Below are 24,129 nucleotides of genomic sequence, written 5' to 3'. Positions count from 1 at the left end.
GCCTTCCCTGTTATCCTTGCTTGGTCCTCCAGTTTTTCACTAATCTCCTGTGGAACTATGTCAAACGCCTGTGTGTGTGTGTGTGTGTGTACGCACCTATTTGTGGTTGCAGGGGTCGATACTCAGCTCCTGGCCCCGCCTCTTCACTGACCGCTACTAGGTCCTCTGTCTCCCTGGTCCATGAGCTTTATCATACCTCGTCTTAAAACTGTGTGTGTGTGTGTGTGTGTGTGTGTGTGTGTGTGTGTGTGTGTGTGTGTGTGTGTGTGTGTGTGTGTGTGTGTGTGTGTCAGTGTGAAATTATGATCGTTGAGTTAAAAACAAATTATTATGAAAAATATATAATTTATTACATGTCAGAGCAAAATATAGTTGCTACAGTATGGTCAATATTAATTAAAGGCCAGAGATAGTGTATGACCATTCATTAGTGGTTGAGAGGTGGGGCCCAAGAGCTGAGACACAACACTTCGCAACAAAAGCTAGTAAGCACACTACTAAAACAAAATGAAATAGTTGTTAACTAATGGAACTAATGTGATAAAAATTAGTTATAAAAAAAAGTGAAACATACGCTTTTTCTAGTGAAAATTAGTTAAAAATGTAAAAATTAATCTTAATAATGTGACAATTATTGATAATTAGGTGAAAATTACTGTTAAAAATGTAATATTTACTCTAAAAAGGTTAAAAATTACTAAATCCCAAACAAAACAGTTAACATACCTTGGTCTAAGGGAGCGAGGGAGTTGAGTCGTCTATGTATGGAAGGTGATCGACTTGTTGGTGTGTCTCCCCGGGCACTGCCCACACCACTGCTGCCATACTTGTTGGGCAGCAGTGAATAACCTGTAACAGCACCTACATTAATGCTCTATCACACATTAACTTTATATTCACCAAGAGGTGTATCTTAGTGGATATTCACCCAGAGAAGAGGTTCTCTCTTGTATATACATCAACATATAACCCACATTTCTTCATGTATAGCCAAGTGCCTATACATTGAGATGTGTTTTTCTTCTCAGTATATATATATATATATATATATATATATATATATATATATATATATATATATATATATATATATATATATATATATATATATATATATATATATATATATATATATATACGCACGCGCGCGAAAAGGTCAATGTATATACATTGAGGAATGTATCCCAATGTATATACACCGATATATAGGCACTATGTGAGCGTCAGTGTTGAGACCAGAAGGGTCATGTTTCTTATATCCTGACAACACATACCACCTCAAACTCCATGTAATATTATTATTATATCTAACAAACATATTTGTGAATGTGCAATAAAATACTGATAAATATACTTGAGTTAAAATTAATGAAACATTTTTGCTTCTCCTGTTTTTGTTTTTACACTAATAATATATCAGTCATAACATTTTTTATTATTTATAAACAGAAGATGGTAAAGCAACAGCAGCTCTATTTAACAGCAAAATTAAGATTTACCCTTTAGCACAAAGCTGGGCGTAACGTCATGCAGTCGATGCTTACCTCTTATTTGTATTGTATACACACACACACACACACACACACACACACACACACACACACACACACACACACACACACACACACACACACACACACACACACACACAAGGCCAGGAGCTATGAATCAACCCCTGCAACCACAACTAGGTGAGTACACAGTCCTGCGAGTACAGCTCAAGGAATAAGTTAATTACAAAACAATATTATTATTTAATTATTACTATTATGAATTTGCTGCTATTACTACTCGTTTTCAACTAAACCATTTGTTAATAACAAAATCAATTTGCTGCTACTGTGACTCATTTTACTGTCTTATTAGAAATTTAGTCACAATCAAAAGAAAAAAACACTTAGTGCACTAGTCACAGCCAGCGAGGCCTCACCCCATCCACTACTACTACCTTTTTAAAAAGACACATATGTAGTTATGGAATGCTTTATTGACGACTTTTCGCCCATGCGGTAGACTTTATCATGTCACAAACAGATGACCTTGGTGATAGAAGATGAGCGTAAAGAGTAAGTAGCAGTGAGGTAAGGAACAAGTGGGTCGAGCAGTCGGTCAAATGATTACTCAGCCGTCGAAGTAGTTTTCTGGCAAGAGGCTCAGCTAAGTTATATAAACTGTTGTTCTGGTTGAGTTTTGGATATTAATGCGTGCAGATTCAAGGACTCTTCCTTTAAGGTATCAGTATAACATACACCATCAAGCATTTTTTGCTTGACTCAAGAAATCGTAATGACACGATTGCAAACAAACCATACCCCCGGCCGGGATTGAAGACTCTATGACCGCGGGTTCAATCCCGGCCGGGGGTATGGTTTGATTTTTTGCTTCCTTCTAGCAAAGACGGAAACAGTATGGAATATGAATTCATTTCCCTAAGAGAGAGAGTTTTACTATTAACAATTCGTAGGAAGTGGTGCACAATCTTCTCTAGAATGTTAGTTCCATCACAGCGTTTCTTTGTGGCGACGTCACTGCATTAGTGTATTTTACATTGTGTTAATGAACTCTCAAGGTGAAAATAGCTGTATAAAACTGTGTAAGTACATATATCAATACTCTGTGAGGTGAGGGTGTGTGGCAGACGCCTGGAAAACCACTCTCTAGTTGACCATCATGGCAAAAAGGTTGATTTAGTTCGAGGTATTACCCCAGAGAGCTTTTATTTCCACTATGGACCTTTATCCTCTTCTTCAGGATGCTACCCACACCCATCGTCCAACACCTAGGTAGTACCTACTTACTGCTAACTGAACAAGGAAACACGCTCAACGTCTTAATGTCTTTGCAAACAGTACATTGATATTGTGTATATAAAATAGTGGGTTACAATACAAAGAGAGCCTCTATTATGCCTTGGCATTATGGGCCAACTTAACATTATTGGCTTACATTCTACTTAATACTAAGGAGTAGTATTATCATAGTTGTACAGTAGGAAAGTAATTATTTCATAGTTACAGGAGAATATTAATTATAAATGAATCAAAACGTTTCCCCCCGTGCAAGATAACCTGAGCAAGTGTGTCTGGCGACAGGTCCCACCTGGGACGTGTCGACAAAATGCGCAGCATAATCTAAACGAGGCCTTACTAAGGATACATAAAGTTGAAGAATAACCTGAGGCCTCCTGTTATTTATACTTCTTGATATAAAAACAAAAAATCTATTAAGTTTGTTGCCAACACTTATTCAGTTATAATCGTGGGGGAGACCTAAACCCATAGGGATTATACAGTGCCTGTGGGGATGGGGGAGAATGAAAGGCATTCAAGACTCAGTTCATTGAAGTGGAGCGCAGATCCAATGCCCAATATCAAGAGCCCCTCACTAGCGTCAAGTAACCTCCATTGAGGGGTTACGCACTGTTGTCTTGGCTTTAGATTACTACTAACCAGAACTCCTAAATCAGAGTGATTGACATCTACACTATTAAGTTTATAAGTGCCATGATTATTCTCTTTTCTTATGTTTAGAGCCTTACATTGCCGAGTGTAGTGTAGATTGATGAAGACTGGCTCAAGGAAGAGTTTTCTTCTTCATTACTGAAGAGACGGAAAGCTCTTTGGATAAAACCTATGACAATACCACACTTAGTTTTGGTGTCATGATGAGAGTGGAAGCGAAGATCATGATTGATGAGTTTTCGATCAAATTTGAAAGTCTACTGCCAAACTTACAGAGGAAAACCTCAGTGAAATAGCGTGTCACGGGTTTCCTCCTCAAGTGTAAACTGGATGGTAAATTCAACCTGGTTAAGTTTGCTTTGAAAAGTAGAGATGTAATATCAACTTGAAGCCAAGTAACAAAGACAGAATGATGGAGGAAAAACTTTCAGCTTTACAATATTACATTTAGAGGTTCGCCAAGACGAAGTCGTCGAACCAGGAGAAACAAATCGACACTTCTCACTGACCTCTGGGTTTGTTGCAACTGTTTTTCCTTCGAAGATCTGACATCACTGACGAGAGATAAACGGTCCTCCCCAACAACTTTATTGCTAAACATATCTCTAAGATAAAAAAAAAAAAAACATACCACGGGCGGGATTTGACAGCGGGTTCAAATCCCGCCCGTGGAATGGTTTGTTTGCAATCGTGTCATTACGATTTCGTGAGTCATATCTCTAAGATCTTTAACTCTAAACTCAACATAGTTACCAGTGCCTCTATTGTAGTCAAAGACATCAACTGACAAAAACACTATCAACATAACCACCGCAGGAATAGACAGTCCCAAACAAATGTCACAAAATTTGCATAGATGATATACCCCAAGAACTACACCATGTACCTCAGAACATCAATATGCCAGCAGAATGGACAACCTTAATACCGTCTGTGCAGTACACAGTAATACCCACCCACAGCACTTGCATAACTGGACGGCGCACTACTTGCTCTCCCAGACGACGCTCAAACAAAAAATAAAAAACTTGAATCTGTACTCAATATCTCCAACAATTTTAAGCACAACCCGCTTGTTTTTCACCTCCCTGTTACTAATTATTTATGCTCATCTTCTATCGCCTGATTCATCTGTTTGTGATTTAAAGCACACTTCATGGGCGAAACGTCGTCATCAATAATGGATACCATAATATCCCAATTGTGTATCTTTACCATCGCATCGGTATGTCATATAGCCTTACCTTTGTCGAAGTTGATGGAGCGGTTATAAGAGGAACCTTGCCGCAGCTTGGCCAGGTAAACCCCGCGGTAAGTGCCTGTGGGAGGAGAGGTCATGCATCATGCACTACAGCAGCCTCGCCTACTGCAGCGCCGCCTACTGCTCACCTCACCTAACCACCTTCAGCAGCTCAGCTACCTACACCCAGGGACACAAGCAATCCGCAAAGCCAGCATCGATATCAATCTGTTACAGCATTTGAACGAGGAGCCATGTGGACACATCTTGTGTCCCAAGGTGTGAGGCACAGGAATGAGCTAAGCTACATGGGACCACCACAAAGCTACATGGGATCGCCAGTACGTTACATGGAACCACCACTAGGCTACATGGGATCACCAGTACTCCACATGGGACCACCACTAGGCTACATGGGATCACCAGTACGCCACATGGGACCACCACTAGGCTACATGGGATCACCAGTACGCCATATGGGACCACCACTAGGCTACATCCTACCCATGAAACTCCTCTGAAAGCATAAAGTCACACCGGTCTCGGTAGTGTGTAGCGAGCATACTGAAGCAGGAGCAAGGAAGCTACACTAAGAAACATCATAAATACACGTCAAGCTTCTAATTTTACCCAGCAAAGAGTAAAAACAAAAGCCGGGAAATATTAATAGTTTCAAAATAATTGGAGAAAACTACTACTCTAGGATGATTACATAACTACAAAAAAATGAAACAGGTTTAATAATTTAAAGCACCAGTGTCACATTAACAAGGCAATATTTATATGTAATATTCATAAAGATTAGGTGATGAAAGATTGAATATCAGATTGGAGGGAGAGAGTATGGAGGAGGTGAACGTATTCAGATATTTGGGAGTGGACGTGTCAGCGGATGGGTCTATGAAAGATGAGGTGAATCATAGAATTGATGAGGGAAAAAGAGTGAGTGGTGCACTTATGAGTCTGTGGAGACAAAGAACTTTGTCCTTGGAGGCAAAGAGGGGAATGTATGAGAGTATAGTTTTACCAACGCTCTTATATGGGTGTGAAGCGTGGGTGATGAATGTTGCAGCGAGGAGAAGGCTGGAGGCAGTGGAGATGTCATGTCTGAGGGCAATGTGTGGTGTGAATATAATGCAGAGAATTCGTAGTTTGGAAGTTAGGAGGAGGTGCGGGATTACCAAAACTGTTGTCCAGAGGGCTGAGGAAGGGTTGTTGAGGTGGTTCGGACATGTAGAGAGAATGGAGCGAAACAGAATGACTTCAAGAGTGTATCAGTCTGTAGTGGAAGGAAGGCGGGGTAGGGGTCGGCCTAGGAAGGGTTGGAGGGAGGGGGTAAAGGAGGTTTTGTGTGCGAGGGGCTTGGACTTCCAGCAGGCATGCGTGAGCGTGTTTGATAGGAGTGAATGGAGACAAATGGTTTTTAATACTTGACGTGCTGTTGGAGTGTGAGCAAAGTAACATTTATGAAGGGATTCAGGGAAACCGGCAGGCCGGACTTGAGTCCTGGAGATGGGAAGTACAGTGCCTGCACTCTGAAGGAGGGATGTTAATGTTGCAGTTTAAAAACTGTAGTCTAAAGCACCCTTCTGGCAAGACAGTGATGGAGTGAATGATGGTGAAAGTTTTTCTTTTTCGGGCCACCCTGCCTTGGTGGGAATCGGCCGGTGTGATAATAAAAAAAAAAATAAATGGATAACTGCCTATCAGTGAAAAAAATGCGCGTTTCAGGGAAGGTTATTATTTTGACAAAGTTAACTGTGTTGAGCAATGATTCTCATGTGAGAACGTTAACTATGTGGATCATGGTTTTCAACTCGTTTCAGTCCACGGACCACCAGGCTAATAAAAAATTCATCGACTTTTCCATTTTTGAAAAAATGATACGAAGAATAGACAATGAACATTTTGGTTTAAAATTTCTTTACTAATATTTTTTGGGGGGATTCTCTTCTCACTAACAAGCCTTTCAATATTTTTAGTTGTACTTGATAATACACAACCACTCGGCGCTTTCCACTGCAAGCCAATTCCTTTGAGCCGCCAAATCATTTTTTTTTATCCAGGAATTTCTCCTGCAGAACCTCTGAAACACTATTAACATCTGTTGTGAATTTATTCTTGATGAAAGATAACCCATCCCTTGTCCTCTTCACCTTCAAAAAGTATGGTTGGAATTCGTGCCGTAGCTTCCGTAAATGATCGAGAATTTGCCTCCCAATGGTTTTCTTTTCCCCAGCATGGTATCCAAACATGGAAATTGAACCAAATTATTACCTTTGACTCTTACGATTCAGAGTGATTCCAATTTGTCAATAAAAGTCTCAATGATGCCTTGGTGAGAAAACACATTTGTACATTCCCCTTACAGCTCAAGATTCACTTTGTTCAGGATTACAAAAATATAGACAAGATACGCAACTTGTGTCAACACATTTCAGAATTTCTCTTCCCCTGCTGCATCCCTCAAGGGAGATTCCTTGACGCTGGTGAGGGGCTCTTGATCTAAGAATTAGATTTGTGCTCCGGTTCCCTGAAATGAGCCTGAATACCTTCCATGCCCCCCCCCCCCCCACAGGCGCTGTATAATCCTACGGGGTTAGCGCTCCCCATTATAATAATAATTTTCCTGCTCCACGCTGTGTGTGACCTTGGACAATGTTCCTGTGGGCCATCAAAAGTCTCCAGCTGAGAACCACTGAGTACAGTTTTATCAAGTTATGGCTTGTTAAAGTTCTTTATAGAGCGACACATTATAAAACTCTACACAAAACGAAACTTTTTCCAATGAAAGTTTATTCCACTACGTGTCTTATGCTACTGAATGACAGGATGGATGCCAAAGTAATTATAGGACAGGTGTCAGAGTAATGACAGGACAGGTGTCAGAGTAATGACAGGACAGGTGTTAGGGTAATGACAGGACAGGTGTCAGAGTAATGACAGGACAGGTGTTAGGGTAATGACAGAACAGGTGTTAGGGTAATGACAGGACAGGTGTCAGAGTAATGACAGGACAGGTGTCAGAGTAATGACAGGACAGGTGTCAGAGTAATGACAGGACAGGTGTCAGAGTAATGACAGGACAGGTGTTAGGGTAATGACAGGACAGGTGTCAGAGTAATGACAGGACAGGTGTCAGAGTAATGACAGGACAGGTGTCAGAGTAATGACAGGACAGGTGTCAGAGTAATGACAGGACAGGTGTCAGAGTAATGACAGGACAGGTGTTAGGGTAATAACAGGACAGGTGTCAGGGTAATGACAGCGACAAGTGTCAGGGGTAATGACAACAGGTATCAGGGTAATGACTGCAACAGTAAAACACCTCACACAAAAGTTAACAAAGAAACACTTTTATTCTTTTTATTTGCTGACAATATTATAATCACGATTTTAAAATCCTATAAAACGTACATACTACATTGTTTTCTATCTTATTATGTCTGGTCTTCAAAGTGCTCAAATGTTAAGTCAACGTTCCATAATGAGTTACTGTAGTTAAAAGGTGTTAAGAGTGTAGCCTGAACCACCCATGTGTAGTAGACAGGCTTTAAACCTAAGGAATTGTAGTAGTTAGAGAAATACATAATGAAAGGTGCAAAGTTACACTGGTAACTGTCTTGACGGTGTAAACTGTATAGTACACTGATGAAGACTGAAAAGTTTATTGACGCTTCGAGGCAGCCAGTGTAAGGAGACACGGCCAACAACTGTTACTGTGGAAAATACTGTATATTCTCCAAAAATACAGTGTATTTTATATGTAAATTGATGGCTATATTGTAGGTAATAAAAATTAATCTGTAAATAAAGAACGAGTGATGGGTGAGCGTCGCTGGGGAAGAGTCGCCATGTTTTGAATGGACCAAGACAAACGTTAGTGAAAATCGGAAGAATTTTCGTCGCTCTAGGGGTTATATTGGGCTTAAAACCTCTCAAATAGGAGCCAAAATTGTTGGATTTGCAGTCCTGCATAACGTGAGCATTAAGCAGATGGACAGGACAGCATTAGAGCCCCAGCTAAGTTGTCTATTTATGTTGAGATTCTAGCCAGTATTTTCTTCATATTTAGGCAGGGGGCTGTGTATGATACACCAAGTGATCTCCAGACAAATTGGTGAGTCTTATTATTATAAATTCTCCTTCAATGTATATGTATTCACATTTTAAATTTAATATGCAGTCCACATATTTATATTAATATTTTTACCAGAATCCCTGGTGATGTATATTTCATTTGAAATTAATATAGGTCCAGAGTGACTTGTGGATATGACAGTAGCAGGTATCGAAGGGGGACATTTTTTGCGACCTAGGTGTCCTAAAATTCCTACTTGTCTCCGTAATCTTGATAAAGAATAATTATCTTTGTTACCATTTACTGGTATGTATCTAATGAGATTCATCCAGATAAATTTAATTTTCCTCAGTTACTACATACAGTTTACTGAAAGATGGCTTTAATGTTTTTGAGATTTAAGGGCGGGCCTATAGTATGTAAAACTACTGTGGAAATTAAAATTATATATGAAGCCTAAATAAACAGTAACGATATGTAGATTTAACCTAGAATAATTTTTATAAAGGTAATGTGATATTTCCACTGGTTTCATCAACAGGTAATCTTGTGATTAAACCCCTGTAAATAAGTACTTGTACTCTTCCTGACGAATAAAACATTCCACTGGCTTAACTCTTTAGAAATATCTTTTTTCAAACAAATTACAACTACTAAAATTATTGTGGATAAGAAGCAACTTATAAATCACTTTGTCTAACTCTCTTGGGTTATCCTAGGTAATCTACACATACTGTTATGTATGATAATTTATGTATTTATGTGTACCTGTGCCTGAATAAATTCACTTTTTTATGTACACTCAGTTTCTAGTTCAAATTAAATATACTTGCACTGATTCAGAACGACGAAGTCACCAAAGAAATATTAGTAAACGACTGTGAACGTTTTCTTCTATGCAGACGCACTGGTAACTATTATATCATGAAAAGTCATTGTGCGAAGAGAGAGAGATTTAGATTCTTATATATTACACGATTTTATATTCGTATTTAGTATATTAAACTTGTTTAGGAGTCAGAGTATGCTCAGCTGAAGCAAAATTCAACTTCAACACGAATGTAGATAAATGGTTCAGAGAACCGACAAGTTCTTTTCAAGACTGATGGACTAATTACATCGACTCAAGGCTGAGGGACTGATCACCTCAAACTCCTTCTGTTCGTCATCATTCTCTTCTGTATGGACTGATAAAGCCACTATATGACGAAACGTTTCCTCAATAAAGATACCCAAGTGCTGCACCTGTGTCTAATTTATCAAAATTCAACAGACTCTTAGCGGTGGTCAGTTTGTCAGGAAAGAATTGAAGGATTCTTGATGTGAATAACTAAAAGAAATGCCCACATTAATGTTAATATGATCAGGTGAGCTCATCCAAACCAATGCAGGGAAGCCCTCCAAATTTTCACCGCAGGTAAGCCTCCTCCAAATTGATTTTGAAAACTGGAAATGACCTCTAAACATCGTATACACGAGCTCTGTCATGTAAGGAGCCACTTCTCTGCACCATAATATAATAATATACTATATTTATTTACTATAAGCACATGTACAAGGTATACAGGCCTAGCTGACAACAATGACATACTACTATATAGAAAGCCTCTTGTTATGCTCAGCATGTCGGGCGAATTAGGTCATTTTTTTTTCCAAAATGTGACCCACACCAGTCGACTAACACCCAGGTACCCATTTTAATTAAAATGATCGGTGAACAGGGACAGCAGGTGTCTTATGGAAACACGTCCCTAATGTTTTCTAACCGTACCGGAGGAGATTCGAACTCCGGACCTCTGTGTGTGAGCTGAGTGCACTAGCGATCGAGCTACGGAAAACTACGTCTTACCGAATCACTGTCCCAACACCCAAGAACCTTTTTATAAAATTTCGCCTTGCAGCTTACAATTAAGGTGCGAACTTTAGATACATGGGCACATACGAGTGCAAGGAGAATACAACAGTTTAGTTTGAAGGGTGACAGCCCAATTGTTGAGGTGTGGTTCTATATGTCATCAATATATGAAACACCACTAGTTGCATCACTGGGTTGTACAGAGTTATTAATATGCACAATTAAAAAAAAAGCTGTATGAATATGGCATCAATACAATTTAAGGTATGTAGTTTTTATTAAGCTTTGGGTACATAATTTTTGTATGTTATGTGACCCTGGAGTGACCAAGATCCCAGGACCAAAACGTTCCCAGTAAAACGTCCTAGTATTGGCATTTTGTTTTTTTTCCTAACTCCCTGCGGTATCACACACCTTTTCTACCAGTCTTACCCTTGACTTGGGATCTCGATAAGTTTTATATAGACTTCCTGTCTCCAACACGGCATATCTATAGTAGGAAAACAAGATTATTTGAGAATTTCTAGGATTAAGCAGCATTACTAAAAATATAAAAAAAAATCAGAGTTTGCAGAAAATACTTCTAAGGAATGTAATATATATTTATATATATTAACGCATATATATTAATAATAAAAAAATACTCTAAGAGGTTGCAGCAAATCTAATGTATAAAGATAAAATGTGCAAATATACAATAACAAAGATAGGCTTCAACGACACATATTAAGAGGCTTCTTTTAAAATTATTAATGCTTAATGTGTGTGGTTGGTGACTTCAAAAAAAAAATCATCGTAGAAAATTCCAGTTTAAGTTGCATTATAGAAAATATGATTGCATTTTTAAATGTTCAAATTCACAGTGCGTGTATATATATTCTTTCTGGTATTCATCAGAATTTATATACATTTCTGTAAATTCTTAATGTCTAGTAAAGGACCCCAATGGAAATAAGTAAAGGACCCCAATGGAAATAAGTCACTCTGTCTGACTTTTTTGGGTTATCCTAGGTTCTCTACACATATGCTGCTATGTATGATAATTCTATGTAACTGTATTTGTGTATACCTGAATAAACTTACTTAGTAGACGCATCGTCAACTGCAGTAATATTTCACAGTCATTAACTTCATCAACAGTCACTTTTTTGTATACAAGTACAGTATTAAAAACATACAGATGTTTAAAAATACCATAAGATAAATATTCATTACTGCTTCTTATTACAAGTTTGTCCTCCACCACCTGACACTTCCTTATTTCTTTATTATTACTGTTGAAGGTCATATTTATAATGAGTCACGAACACTTCCCTCATTTCATTTACATTAATCAAGAGTAATATTAATCAACACTTCCCAAGATTCAGTAATATTTTTGTATATTATTATTACTAGGAAGCGACAAACCATGAAGGGTAATACAGTTTGAGAAATAGGAGACAATCAAGTTTTATCTGAGGGAGAAGGTAACTCCAGTTCTTGGTATCAAGAACCCTTCAACACGTCACATAAGTCAATATGGATTACCCTCGTGTTTTAAAAATCACATACAATTGCTGTATTCCTTTCATAAATAATAAAGAAGTATTAATTAGGTTTGAACTATCTAAAGACTTGGAAGTGTTTAAAGACTTGCAATAATTGTGACCAAATTTGCCTTAGTTACCCACATAAGTCTGTCACAACAATAATCAATAGGCATTTTGAATTTTTTTTCAGACATTACTACGGGGTAGTGCAAGTTTATTTTTATAATACTGTTAAGATTGCTTTAGTTTTGTTAAAAAAAATATTAAATTGCCTAACTGAATTATGGCTTCCTCTGATATGAAATCTTTGTTTACAAGTATTGCTCTTTTTGAGACAATAGGTGCGAGACGTAGTTCCGGTGAGCGAGACGATGCTTAACCACTTAAAATATTCGTGTCAGGAGACACATGCTGTTTACTGTCGGATAAAACACCATCTATGTATTATTATTATTAAAGATTCGCCGGTATTCTCCCGGCCCGGGCCTTGTCCAAGTGGTGGCCCGGCCTTGGCTCCCTCTTTAGGGAGTGTCTGAGACTTAAGTCTCCCATGGGAGGAGGCACAAGTACCTCCTCATCTTTAGGACCAACTGTCCCCAGGCCTAGCCACAAGCTAGGCCTCTCTGGCCTCTCTAGGCCTCTCCCACCCCAAGGGGGAAAATGGGAATGACAGTCTTATGAGCTAAAGGCTCGGGCTCAGGCACCTACCCTACCCAAGAAGGGTTAGGCATGGTGTCGATCCTCACCATCTATGGATGTCGACCAAAGACGAAGGTGAAGATAATGTAAATATTCAACATCGCGCCAGTCAATATTATTATTATTTTCAACTCGGAAACTGCAAGAAAACCCTAATTTCATTCAGTGACACATTTTTGATAGGTATAATCCTTTACACGTTTGTTCATAATATTTTCTAATGTAAACATTAAATATTTAAAGACTATTTAGCCTGAGGAATTATAATTTTGGAGGATGGGAAGGGCTCAGGCATATTCATAAATATCAAATGAAAAGATTTCTGAGTTTTCCCACCTGTCAAAATTAAAATATTTAAATTTTACAAAAATGTCGTTGTAGCCTACCTTCAGTTAAATGGTGGTGGATCAAAAACACCAGGGCAAGAATAAGAAGAATTATGAAGGGTGGTTACCAGAGAGACATCTATAGTGCTGTGCTGTTCCCGGGTCTACCCAGGTCTAAGTTGGTGGTTAAAATAGACAAGTTGTCTACGCGGATCTAAGCTAGAAGTTTAAGTAAAAACAAGATGACTACCTAGGTCTAAGTTAGGGGTTTAAGTAAAGAAAAGAGGTTTAATAATTTCTAAGTTATGGGGTTAAAGTACAATAAGAGTTATGACATAACTTACCCAAGTCTGGAGGTGCGGTCCTGCTCAGGTCTATGGTGTCTGTGTTCCACAGCGTGAGGCCACGTTCATCCTGTTTTGGCAGAAATAATAACAGTCAAGCGTCGTAATACATCATGCTAGTGATGTAATAGTGGTATTTTATTCGTCAGGAAGCAAGACAACTGTTCCGTGACACGGGTCTTAGTCATTTTTGGTCATGTGACCGAGGCCACAGCGATATACCTGGCCACCCTGTAAAAATTTAGACGCGACTCGGTCGCTGCGCGATCTGAGAAAAGTATCCTCGTCTTCAGTGCCTCTACGTACACATTTGTGTGTCTATGCATTCGTGTACACATTCATATGTGTGGATATATATACATCAGTAAAGAATATATAATACGTACGAAAAAAAAATCGTATTAAAATTTCCGGCCGCTCTCGTGATGACGCCTCACAGACTAGGTCGGAACGTTGCATTTTTAACCACAAATAGCTTTACCGAGCAGTTCCATAGGAGCACTAGCAAGTATTGTGCTAATATATCAACAGCAGCATCAACAAATCTTGTGCTAACATAGCAGCACTATTACGCAGGGCATTTTAAAAAAATATGTATAAAAAAAAACGCTCCAGTAATAATGTCAGTGGCTGGATTTGTTCTGAAACAGGACGCGTATTAGTCCTGGTCAATGCCAATAGCCAGGACAGGACAGGTGTGTGTGTGTGTGTGTGTACCGGAAGAGCGGTGGCTGGAGCAAGACATCATGGTGTTTGGTTAAGTATGTGGCGGTATTTTGGGTAAGTTTAGGTCATACGTTGTTTTTGTACTCTCACTATTTTACCTGTGAGACCCTAACATGTGGAAGGCCTGTTTTCAAGAGTACAGGTGAAGTGTTTCTGGCAGCAGAAGAGCGAGGTGTCATGGAGCCTCACTGTATATATACACGTAACTAGTACCACTGTACTAGTGGGTTTAGGTAATATTTTGTAGGTGGCCTAGAGTGAGTACCTGGTACAGGTATACGGGTGTGTTTATTTAATATGTAGAAGGTAGTTTGTATGCTGTATATGTAAGTTTACTATTAATATAGTTATATTTTTATAAAAGTGAATTTAATTGACCTTCCTTATAAGTACTGACCATCTAGTTTTTGTGAAGAAACAAGCTTGGCCCTAGGCTGGTGTATTTTATTAACATTTTAAATGCCCCTAGACAAGGTTTTTATCCCTAGACGCCAGAACATATTTTAACGTAACGTACTAAGTACGTTACAAGCACTAAAAGATCTTGTGTTTTGCCCACCTTGTCACACCCACACACAGACGACGTAGTCATACATTGTGATAAACTATACAGATTCAACCTAAGACAACCCAACAAAGTCAGTGAGAGAAACGCTGCCTAATAAACGTCTTCATGATAAAACAATTTCTTAACAGGCCTAAACAGAGCAATGCATACCTACCACCTACCCCAGTAGGTCTCCCATGGTGTGAGGATTCACTAACAGAATACGTAAGCATGTTAATAAACCCCGAGTGAGGCCAATGAACTGATCATCCTAAAATACTGCAGAAAATTACAGTCCTAGTCCAGGATTAGTCTGCGCTCAATTCTGGTAATTCTCGCAGTAAGGAATGTTTTGTTCCTGGAACACCTGCACCACCACCAACATTACTCCATACATACATATACACGTTGGTTGGTTAATGCGGTTTATAGCCTATCGACTACACTAAGGTCATTAAGGCTATACGTAACCTGCTCACCACCGGATAGGAAGACTTTAATCCACTATTTATATATTCAGTTTATTTCATTTATTACTGACTTTATAAAGCTCTACATAAAGCGAAACATTGTCACAAAGCTTGTTCTGTAACTTGCGTCTTCTCGGTTAATATTTACTTTAGGTGCTCCAGCAACTTTAGTGAGAATTTATAAAGTGTACAGATAGTTTTGTTGTGCAAATTGTTAGAATGATTTTTTTAGGGATAGGTTAGATTACATTAGGCTGTAGCTCGACTTAAAAAAAAAAAAAAATTAAAGTCTATGGATGAAGCTTGCCATGTTTCACTCACTCCCTGCCTCTAAATTATTAACGGATAAAACACTTTTTATTTCGATTTCCACAAGATAAAACCAGCTCCATTGTAAAACCCATTTAATATTGTACACTTTAAATTATAAATTGACACCAGACTCGTCGGAGTCGTCCCAGGTAAAGATCCTATTCTATCCTATACTCCCGGAGTATATTTCATGTTGTGGTCATATTTCTTCTTGTTCTTTGATTAGTTTTGCCACTATTTCTTCATAGTTCATCCTTCCGAACTCAGGCACCAATACTAGTGAGTTACTATGGACGGTCGCCAGCACCACTGTTTTACTAGATGATCCTATGAAATGAGAGACGAACTACCTTGTAAAACAATCGCCGTTGCCTGCTTATTAAGGAACTGCTGTACATACAGTTTGTCGGCCATTGTACTAGTTACCACGATTTCCCAGAAGAGAAAAACTCTTCGTAGAACCAAATAAATTCTTCCTAATGTTGATATTTTAGTGTGTGTGCTCGTGACCAGTGTTGTGGTAATTTCACACTTAGTGCCCACCAGCCTCTCATTGTTGTCATTAAACAAACTATCAGATAATTTTTTTGGGTCTAAAAAGCATGAGAAGCATTTTCATTTTCTGAAGAAATCTGAAAAATCTGTCATAGTGATAAAACAAAAAGTTGCATAAACACACGTCAACACACATGTTAAACGTCAATAACACGTAATATTTTATATATATATATATTTATAGGAAGCACTGACTAGGGAAGCAGAAAATACTGAACATAAGTTAAATTATTCACAGGATCCAGGACAGACAGGAGCTAAAAGTGATTAATGAAAATGAAAAGAAATCCAAAATATTTCTTTTCATATGTAAAAAACTATACAAAAAACCATATCCAGTATAGAGCCATATACTGGCTCTTGCTCAGACAAGATAGAACTTTGAGACACTGAAGTCTCAGTATGACTGTGTTTAATGAGCCATTAATCAAACTTAATATCGATAATCCAAATAAAATATTCATGAACGAATCTCAAAACCTTGTCAATATATGACAAATTTCTAACAATCATAACTCCAGTTGACTTTGAAAAATTCACTGACAATATGACCATGCACTCTGCCCCAGACCCAGACTCATGGACTTCCGTGATCGTCATGAACTGCAAGAAACCCCTCTCGTGTGCCTTAAGTAAAGAATTACAGACACATAGCTTTAACGTCCCACAGCATATAAATCTTTGAAAGAGTTCTAAGAATTACACCACCCACTTGGATTCCCTACGACTGCACCAAAATAGCAACGTGGATTTAGAGCAGGTCGCTCCTACCTCTAGTAACTACTGGACCACTATGATATAGCCTTGGATGCACTCGAGTCAATATTAATGAAGATATACTATACACAGACGTTGTAAAAGCCTTCGACAAGTGCGATCATTGTGTAATAGCGCACAAAATGCGTGCTAAAGGACTTACTGGAAAAGTGGGCAGATGGATCCTTAACCTTTTAACCAACAGAGAACAAAGAACAGTAATTAGCAGTTAAGTCTGTGCCTGCCACAGTGAAAGGTTATGTTCAAAGTACATCGTGTCTTCTTATGCAGACGGTACTAGCATCTGCATGAGAGTGTCATCCATTAAGGACACGGTAACCCTCCAAGCGGTTATACACAAAGTTTTCCAATGGGCCGCGGAAAACAATATGATGTTCAATAAGGAAAAATTTCAGTTACCTTGTTATGGAAAACCTGAGGAAATAATAGCTAGAACAGAGTACACAACAAATTCTAACCGCACAAAAGTGCGAAAAAATAATGAAGGACTTGGGAGTGTTAATGTCAGAGAGCCTCACCTGCAAGGAATACAAAAGTGTTACTATCACATCTGCGAGGAAAATGATCCGATGGATAATGAGAACTTTCAAAACAAGGAATGTCATGCCAATGATGATCCTCTTTAGGTTACTTGTTTTCTCAAGGATCGAATAGTGCTGTACACAAAAACCTTCACTGAACGTATTAGTTAAGTCAAGCACTTTAATTCCTGGGAACATTTGAAGTCCCTTGACCTGTACTCCTTGGAACACAGTCGAGAAAGATACATCATAATCTACACCTGGAAAATTCTAGAGAGACTGATCTCAAATCTGTACACAGAAATCACTCATGAAAGAAAAAGACTAGGCAGACGGTGCAACATACTCCCAATGAAAAGCAGGGGTGCCATGAGTACACTAAGAGAAAACATAATAAGTGTCCGGGGCCCAAGACTGTTCAACAGCCTCCCATCATGCATAAGGGGAATTAAAAAGAGACCCCTGGCTGTCTTCAAGAGGAAACTGAATACCTAAAGTCAAGGAATGATCAGCTGGGCTGTGGTTCGTACGTTAGATTGCATGCGGCCAGCAATAACAGCCTGGTTGAACAATCCCTGATCCATTGGGAGGCCTGGTCGAGGACCGGGCCGCGGGGGCGTTGACCCCCGCAACAACCTCCAGGTACACTCGATTATAATTATTTTACATTGATTCCCTACTATGTTCACAGAGTTTACAGTAATCGCTGCTTTAGAGATTAAAGTTTAATTTCAGTTTTAAGAATTAAGTTAATTATGATGTTAGTGTACATGCGGGTTGCGGCCTTAATGACCCCTCATGCAGTCAATAGGCCTTGAACCTTAGTAAACCAACCATACTGATCATCCACTGTAAATCCCAGGTGTTCGTTGAGCACCTGCATTGTGACTCACTGCTGGCCCTGACACACCAAGCCTCACACCTGGGAGGCTTGATGTTGAGCCCTTGTAGGAGGAGGTAAGTGGTAGGAGGTTAGTTTGATTGCTAAGGTGCTGAGGAACAAGGGTTTAAGGACCTGCTACATACCAAGACATCCTTTGATTCACCACGTCCAGATTTCCCTTCATTCACTGACGGTCCTTCATTACGATTTGAATTTAGGTGTTAAAAGTTACTAAGCATATGCAAGTAGGTCTAATAAATGTTTGAAATATTAGTTATGTCATTATCTATTGTACACATTTATATGATTCTGGTAACGCTGACTGATCACCTGGTGCCCCTGGCGGATCACATGGTGTCGCTGACAGATCATCTGGTGCCCCTAGCGGATCACGTGGTGCTGACAGATCGCCTGATGCTCCTGACGGATCACGTTGTGTCGCTGACAGATCACTTGGTATCGCTGACAGCCCACGTGGTGCTGCTGACATGTCATATGAAAGATGTAGTTTGGTCATTACTGACACAATTCACCCATTCTACAGCAGTTTCAAGAATCCTTCTCATTAAATACACATTATACATCTGTGTATATACACTGATATACATCTCTCGGTGTATATCTGGGGCAATGCACTGTTTTACACACCTGTTTATATACACTCATACAGAGCTCTCTGTGTATAACTGGGGCAGATGTTTTGTACCCACGTACATTACCATCATCTTCACGGGGAGGCGCTAAACACGGAGTGCTCATGCAACATTGCGAAAGGGAAGGTAACCACAATTAATTCAAAGGAAGGGAAGCTCCAATGCCTTGGATACTAAGCCCTTCGTCGTCATCGAGACACCACTTCTTCAAGACATAAAATGTTTAGGTTCATGCAATACAGCATTCTGTCTGTAGTTACTCTCAGTTCTGCCTGTCCCAGACACCGTCCAGGCAGGCACCCCCCTCCTGCCTGTCCCAGACACCGTCCAGGCAGGCACCCCCCTCCTGTCTGTCCCAGACACCGTCCAGGCAGGCACCGCCCCTCCTGCATGTCCCAGACACCGTCCAGGCAGGCACCCCCCCTCCTGTCTGTCCCAGACACCGTCCAGGCAGGCACCCCCCTCCTGCCTGTCCCAGACACCGTCCAGGCAGGCACCCCCCTCCTGTCTGTCCCAGACACCGTCCAGGCAGGCACCCCCCCTCCTGCCTGTCCCAGACACCGTCCAGGCAGGCACCGCCCCTCCTGCATGTCCCAGACACCGTCCAGGCAGGCACCCCCCTCCTGCCTGTCCCAGACACCGTCCAGGCAGGCACCCCCCTCCTGCCTGTCCCAGACACCGTCCAGGCAGGCACCCCCCCTCCTGCCTGTCCCAGACCCCGTCCAGGCAGGCACCCCCCTCATGCCTGTCCCAGACACCGTCCAGGCAGGCACCCCCCCACCTGTCTGTCCCAGACACCGTCCAGGCAGGCACCCCCCTCCTGTCTGTCCCAGACACCGTCCAGGCAGGCACCACCCCTCCTGCCTGTCCCAGACACCGTCCAGGCAGGCACCCCCCCTCCTGCCTGTCCCAGACACCGTCCAGGCAAGCACCCCCCCCTCCTGTCTGTCCCAGACACCGTCCAGGCAGGCACCCCCCTCCTGTCTGTCCCAGACACCGTCCAGGCAGGCACCACCCCTCCTGCCTGTCCCAGACACCGTCCAGGCAGGCACCCCCCCTCCTGCCTGTCCCAGACACCGTCCAGGCAGGCACCCCCCCTCCTGCCTGTAACAGACACCGTCCAGGCAGGCACCCCCCTCCTGTCTGTCCCAGACACCGTCCAGGCAGGCACCCCCCTCCTGCCTGTCCCAGACACCGTCCAGGCAGGCACCCCCCCTCCTGCCTGTCCCAGACACCGTCCAGGCAGGCACCCCCCCTCCTGTCTGTCCCAGACACCGTCCAGGCAGGCACCCCCCCTCCTGCCTGTCCCAGACACCGTCCAGGCAGGCAACCCCCCTCCCGCCTGTCCCAGACACCGTCCAGGCAGGCACCCCCCCTCCTGCCTGTCCCAGACACCGTCCAGGCAGGCACCCCCCTCCTGCCTGTCCCAGACACCGTCCAGGCAGGCACCCCCCCTCCTGCCTGTCCCAGACACCGTCCAGGCAGGCACCCCCCTCCTGCCTGTCCCAGACACCGTCCAGGCAGGCACCCCCCCTAATGCCTGTCCCAGACACCGTCCAGGCAGGCACCCCCCCTCCTGCCTGTCCCAGACACCGTCCAGGCAGGCACCCCCTCCTGTCTGTCCCAGACACCGTCCAGGCAGGCACCCCCCCACCTGCCTGTCCCAGACACCGTCCAGGCAGGCACCCCCCTCATGCCTGTCCCAGACGCCGTCCAGGCAGGCACCCCCCTCCTGTCTGTCCCAGACACCGTCCAGGCAGGCACCCCCCTCCTGTCTGTCCCAGACACCGTCCAGGCAGGCACCACCCCTCCTGCCTGTCCCAGACACCGTCCAGGCAGGCACCCCCCTCCTGCCTGTCCCAGACACCGTCCAGGCAGGCACCCCCCCTCCTGCCTGTCCCAGACACCGTCCAGGCAGGCACCCCCCTCCTGTCTGTCCCAGACACCGTCCAGGCAGGCACCCCCCCCTGCCTGTCCCAGACACCGTCCAGGCAGGCCCCCCCCCTCCTGCCTGTCCCAGACACCGTCCAGGCAGGCACCCCCCTCCTGTCTGTCCCAGACACCGTCCAGGCAGGCACCCCCCCTCCTGCCGGTCTCAGACACCGTCCAGGCAGGCACCACCCCTCCTGCCTGTCCCAGACACCGTCCAGGCAGGCACCCCCCTCCTGCCTGTCCCAGACACCGTCCAGGCAGGCACCCCCCCTCCTGCCTGTCCCAGACAACGTCCAGGCAGGCACCCCCCCCCCCTCCTGTCTGTCCCAGACACCGTCCAGGCAGGCACCCCCCCTCCTGCCTGTCCCAGACACCGTCCAGGCAGGCACCCCCCCCTCCCGCCTGTCCCAGACACCGTCCAGGCAGGCACCCCCCCTCCTGCCTGTCCCAGACACCGTCCAGGCAGGCACCCCCCTCCTGCCTGTCCCAGACACCGTCCAGGCAGGCACCCCCCCTCCTGCCTGTCCCAGACACCGTCCAGGCAGGCACCCCCCTCCTGCCTGTCCCAGACACCGTCCAGGCAGGCACCCCCCTCCTGCCTGTCCCAGACACCGTCCAGGCAGGCACCCCCCCTCCTGCCTGTCCCAGACACCGTCCAGGCAGGCACCCCCCTCCTGTCTGTCCCAGACACCGTCCAGGCAGGCACCCCCCCTCCTGCCTGTCCCAGACACCGTCCAGGCAGGCACCCCCCTCATGCCTGTCCCAGACGCCGTCCAGGCAGGCACCCCCCCTCCTGTCTGTCCCAGACACCGTCCAGGCAGGCACCCCCCTCCTGTCTGTCCCAGACACCGTCCAGGCAGGCACCACCCCTCCTGCCTGTCCCAGACTCCGCCCAGGCAGGCACCCCCCCTCCTGCCTGTCCCAGACACCCTCCAGGCAGGCACCCCCCTCCTGCCTGTCCCAGACACCGTCCAGGCAGGCACCCCCCCTCCTGTCTGTCCCAGACACCGTCCAGGCAGGCACCCCCCTCCTGCCTGTCCCAGACACCGTCCAGGCAGGCACCCCCCCTCCTGCCTGTCCCAGACACCGTCCAGGCAGGCACCCCCCCTCCTGTCTGTCCCAGACACCGTCCAGGCAGGCACCCCCCCTCCTGCCTGTCCCAGACACCGTCCAGGCAGGCACCCCCCCTCCGGCCTGTCCCAGACACCGACCAGGCAGGCACCCCCCCCTCCTGCCTGTCCCAGACACCGTCCAGGCAGGCACCCCCCTCCTGCCTGTCTCAGACACCGTCCAGGCAGGCACCCCCCCTCCTGCCTGTCCCAGACACCGTCCAGGCAGGCACCCCCCTCCTGCCTGTCCCAGACACCGTCCAGGCAGGCACCCCCCCTCCTGCCTGTCCCAGACACCGTCCAGGCAGGCACCCCCCCTCCTGCCTGTCCCAGACACCGTCCAGGCAGGCACCCCCCTCCTGCCGGTCCCCGACCCCGTCCAGGCAGGCACCCCCCCTCCTGCCTGTCCCAGACACCGTCCAGGCAGGCACCCCCCCTCCTGCCTGTCCCAGACACCGTCCAGGCAGGCACCCCCCCTCCTGCATGTCCCAGACACCGTCCAGGCAGGCACCCCCCTCCTGCCTGTCCCAGACACCGTCCAGGCAGGCACCCCCCTCCTGCCTGTCCCAGACACCGTCCAGGCAGGCACCCCCCTCCTGCCTGTCCCAGACACCGTCCAGGCAGGCACCCCCCCTCCTGCCTGTCCCACACACCGTCCAGGCAGGCACCCCCCTCCTGCCTGTCACAGACACCGTCCAGGCAGGCACCCCCCCTCCTGCCGGTCCCAGACACCGTCCAGGCAGGCACCCCCCCTCCTGCCTGTCCCAGACACCGTCCAGGCAGGCACCGCCCCTCCTGCCTGTCCCAGACACCGTCCAGGCAGGCACCCCCCCTCCTGCCTGTCCCAGACACCGTCCAGGCAGGCACCCCCCCTCCTGCCTGTCCCAGACACCGTCCAGGCAGGCACCGCCCCTCCTGCCTGTCCCAGACACCGTCCAGGCAGGCACCCCCCCTCCTGCCTGTCCCAGACACCGTCCAGGCAGGCACCCCCCCTCCTGCATGTCCCAGACACCGTCCAGGCAGGCACCCCCCCTCCTGCCTGTCCCAGACACCGTCCAGGCAGGCACCCCCCCCCTCCTGCCTGTCCCAGACACCGTCCAGGCAGGCACCCCCCCTCCTGCCTGTCCCAGACACCGTCCAGGCCGGCACCCCCCCTCCTGCCTCTCCCAGACACCGTCCAGGCAGGCACCCCCCCCTCCTGCCTGTCCCAGACACCGTCCAGGCAGGCACCCCCCTCCTGCCTGTCCCAGACTCCGTCCAGGCAGGCACCCCCCCTCCTGCCTGTCCCAGACACCGTCCAGGCAGGCACCCCCCCTCCTGCCTGTCCCAGACACCGTCCAGGCAGGCACCCCCCCTCCTGCCTGTCCCAGACACCGTCCGGGCAGGCACCCCCCTCCTGTCTGTCCCAGACACCGTCCAGGCAGGCACCCCCCTCCTGCCTGTCCCAGACACCGTCCAGGCAGGCACCCCCCCTCCTGCCTGTCCCAGACACCGTCCAGGCAGGCACCCCCCCTCCTGCCTGTCCCAGACACCGTCCAGGCAGGCACCCCCTCCTGCCTGTCCCAGACACCGTCCAGGCAGGCACCCCCCCTCCTGCCTGTCCCAGACACCATCCAGGCAGGCACCCCCCCTCCTGCCTGTCCCAGACACCGTCCAGGCAGGCACCCCCCCTCCTGCCTGTCCCAGACACCGTCCAGGCAGGCACCCCCCTCCTGCCTGTCCCAGACACCGTCCAGGCAGGCACCCCCCCTCCTGCCTGTCCCAGACACCGTCCAGGCAGGCACCCCCCCTCCTGCCTGTCCCAGACACCGTCCAGGCAGGCACCCCCCCTCCTGCCTGTCCCAGACACCGTCCAGGCAGGCACCACCCCTCCTGCCTGTCCCAGACACCGTCCAGGCAGGCACCCCCCCTCCTGCCTGTCCCAGACACCGTCCAGGCAGGCACCACCCCTCCTGCCTGTCCCAGACACCGTCCAGGCAGGCACCCCCCCTCCTGCCTGTCCCAGACACCGTCCAGGCAGGCACCCCCCCTCCTGCCTGTCCCAGACACCGTCCAGGCAGGCACCCCCCCTCCTGCCTGTCCCAGACACCGTCCAGGCAGGCACCC

At 45.6% G+C, this 24,129-nt stretch overlaps 1 protein-coding gene across 4 annotated transcripts in view; it reads right to left on the bottom strand.

Moving 5' to 3' along the window:
- LOC128685596 (TOG array regulator of axonemal microtubules protein 1) overlaps positions 1–24,129 on the bottom strand; it is a 398,406-nt gene that overhangs the window by 214,154 nt on the left and 160,123 nt on the right. For 2 of the 4 annotated variants that reach the window (XM_070087883.1, XM_070087884.1), the window contains exons 7-9: positions 13,539–13,608; positions 4,706–4,780; positions 727–849 (exon numbers count right to left, since the gene is read on the bottom strand). In XM_070087883.1, coding sequence (XP_069943984.1) covers positions 727–849; positions 4,706–4,780; positions 13,539–13,608 — 268 coding nt within the window. The remainder of the gene's footprint in view (positions 1–726; positions 850–4,705; positions 4,781–13,538; positions 13,609–24,129) is intronic. The other 2 variants (XM_070087885.1, XM_070087886.1) reach the window with 1 other exon arrangement.

The sequence above is a fragment of the Cherax quadricarinatus genome, chromosome 23 (assembly GCF_038502225.1).
Source record: "Cherax quadricarinatus isolate ZL_2023a chromosome 23, ASM3850222v1, whole genome shotgun sequence".
Lineage (NCBI taxonomy): Eukaryota > Metazoa > Arthropoda > Malacostraca > Decapoda > Parastacidae > Cherax > Cherax quadricarinatus.
This window is presented reverse-complemented; position numbering and strand designations above follow the sequence as displayed.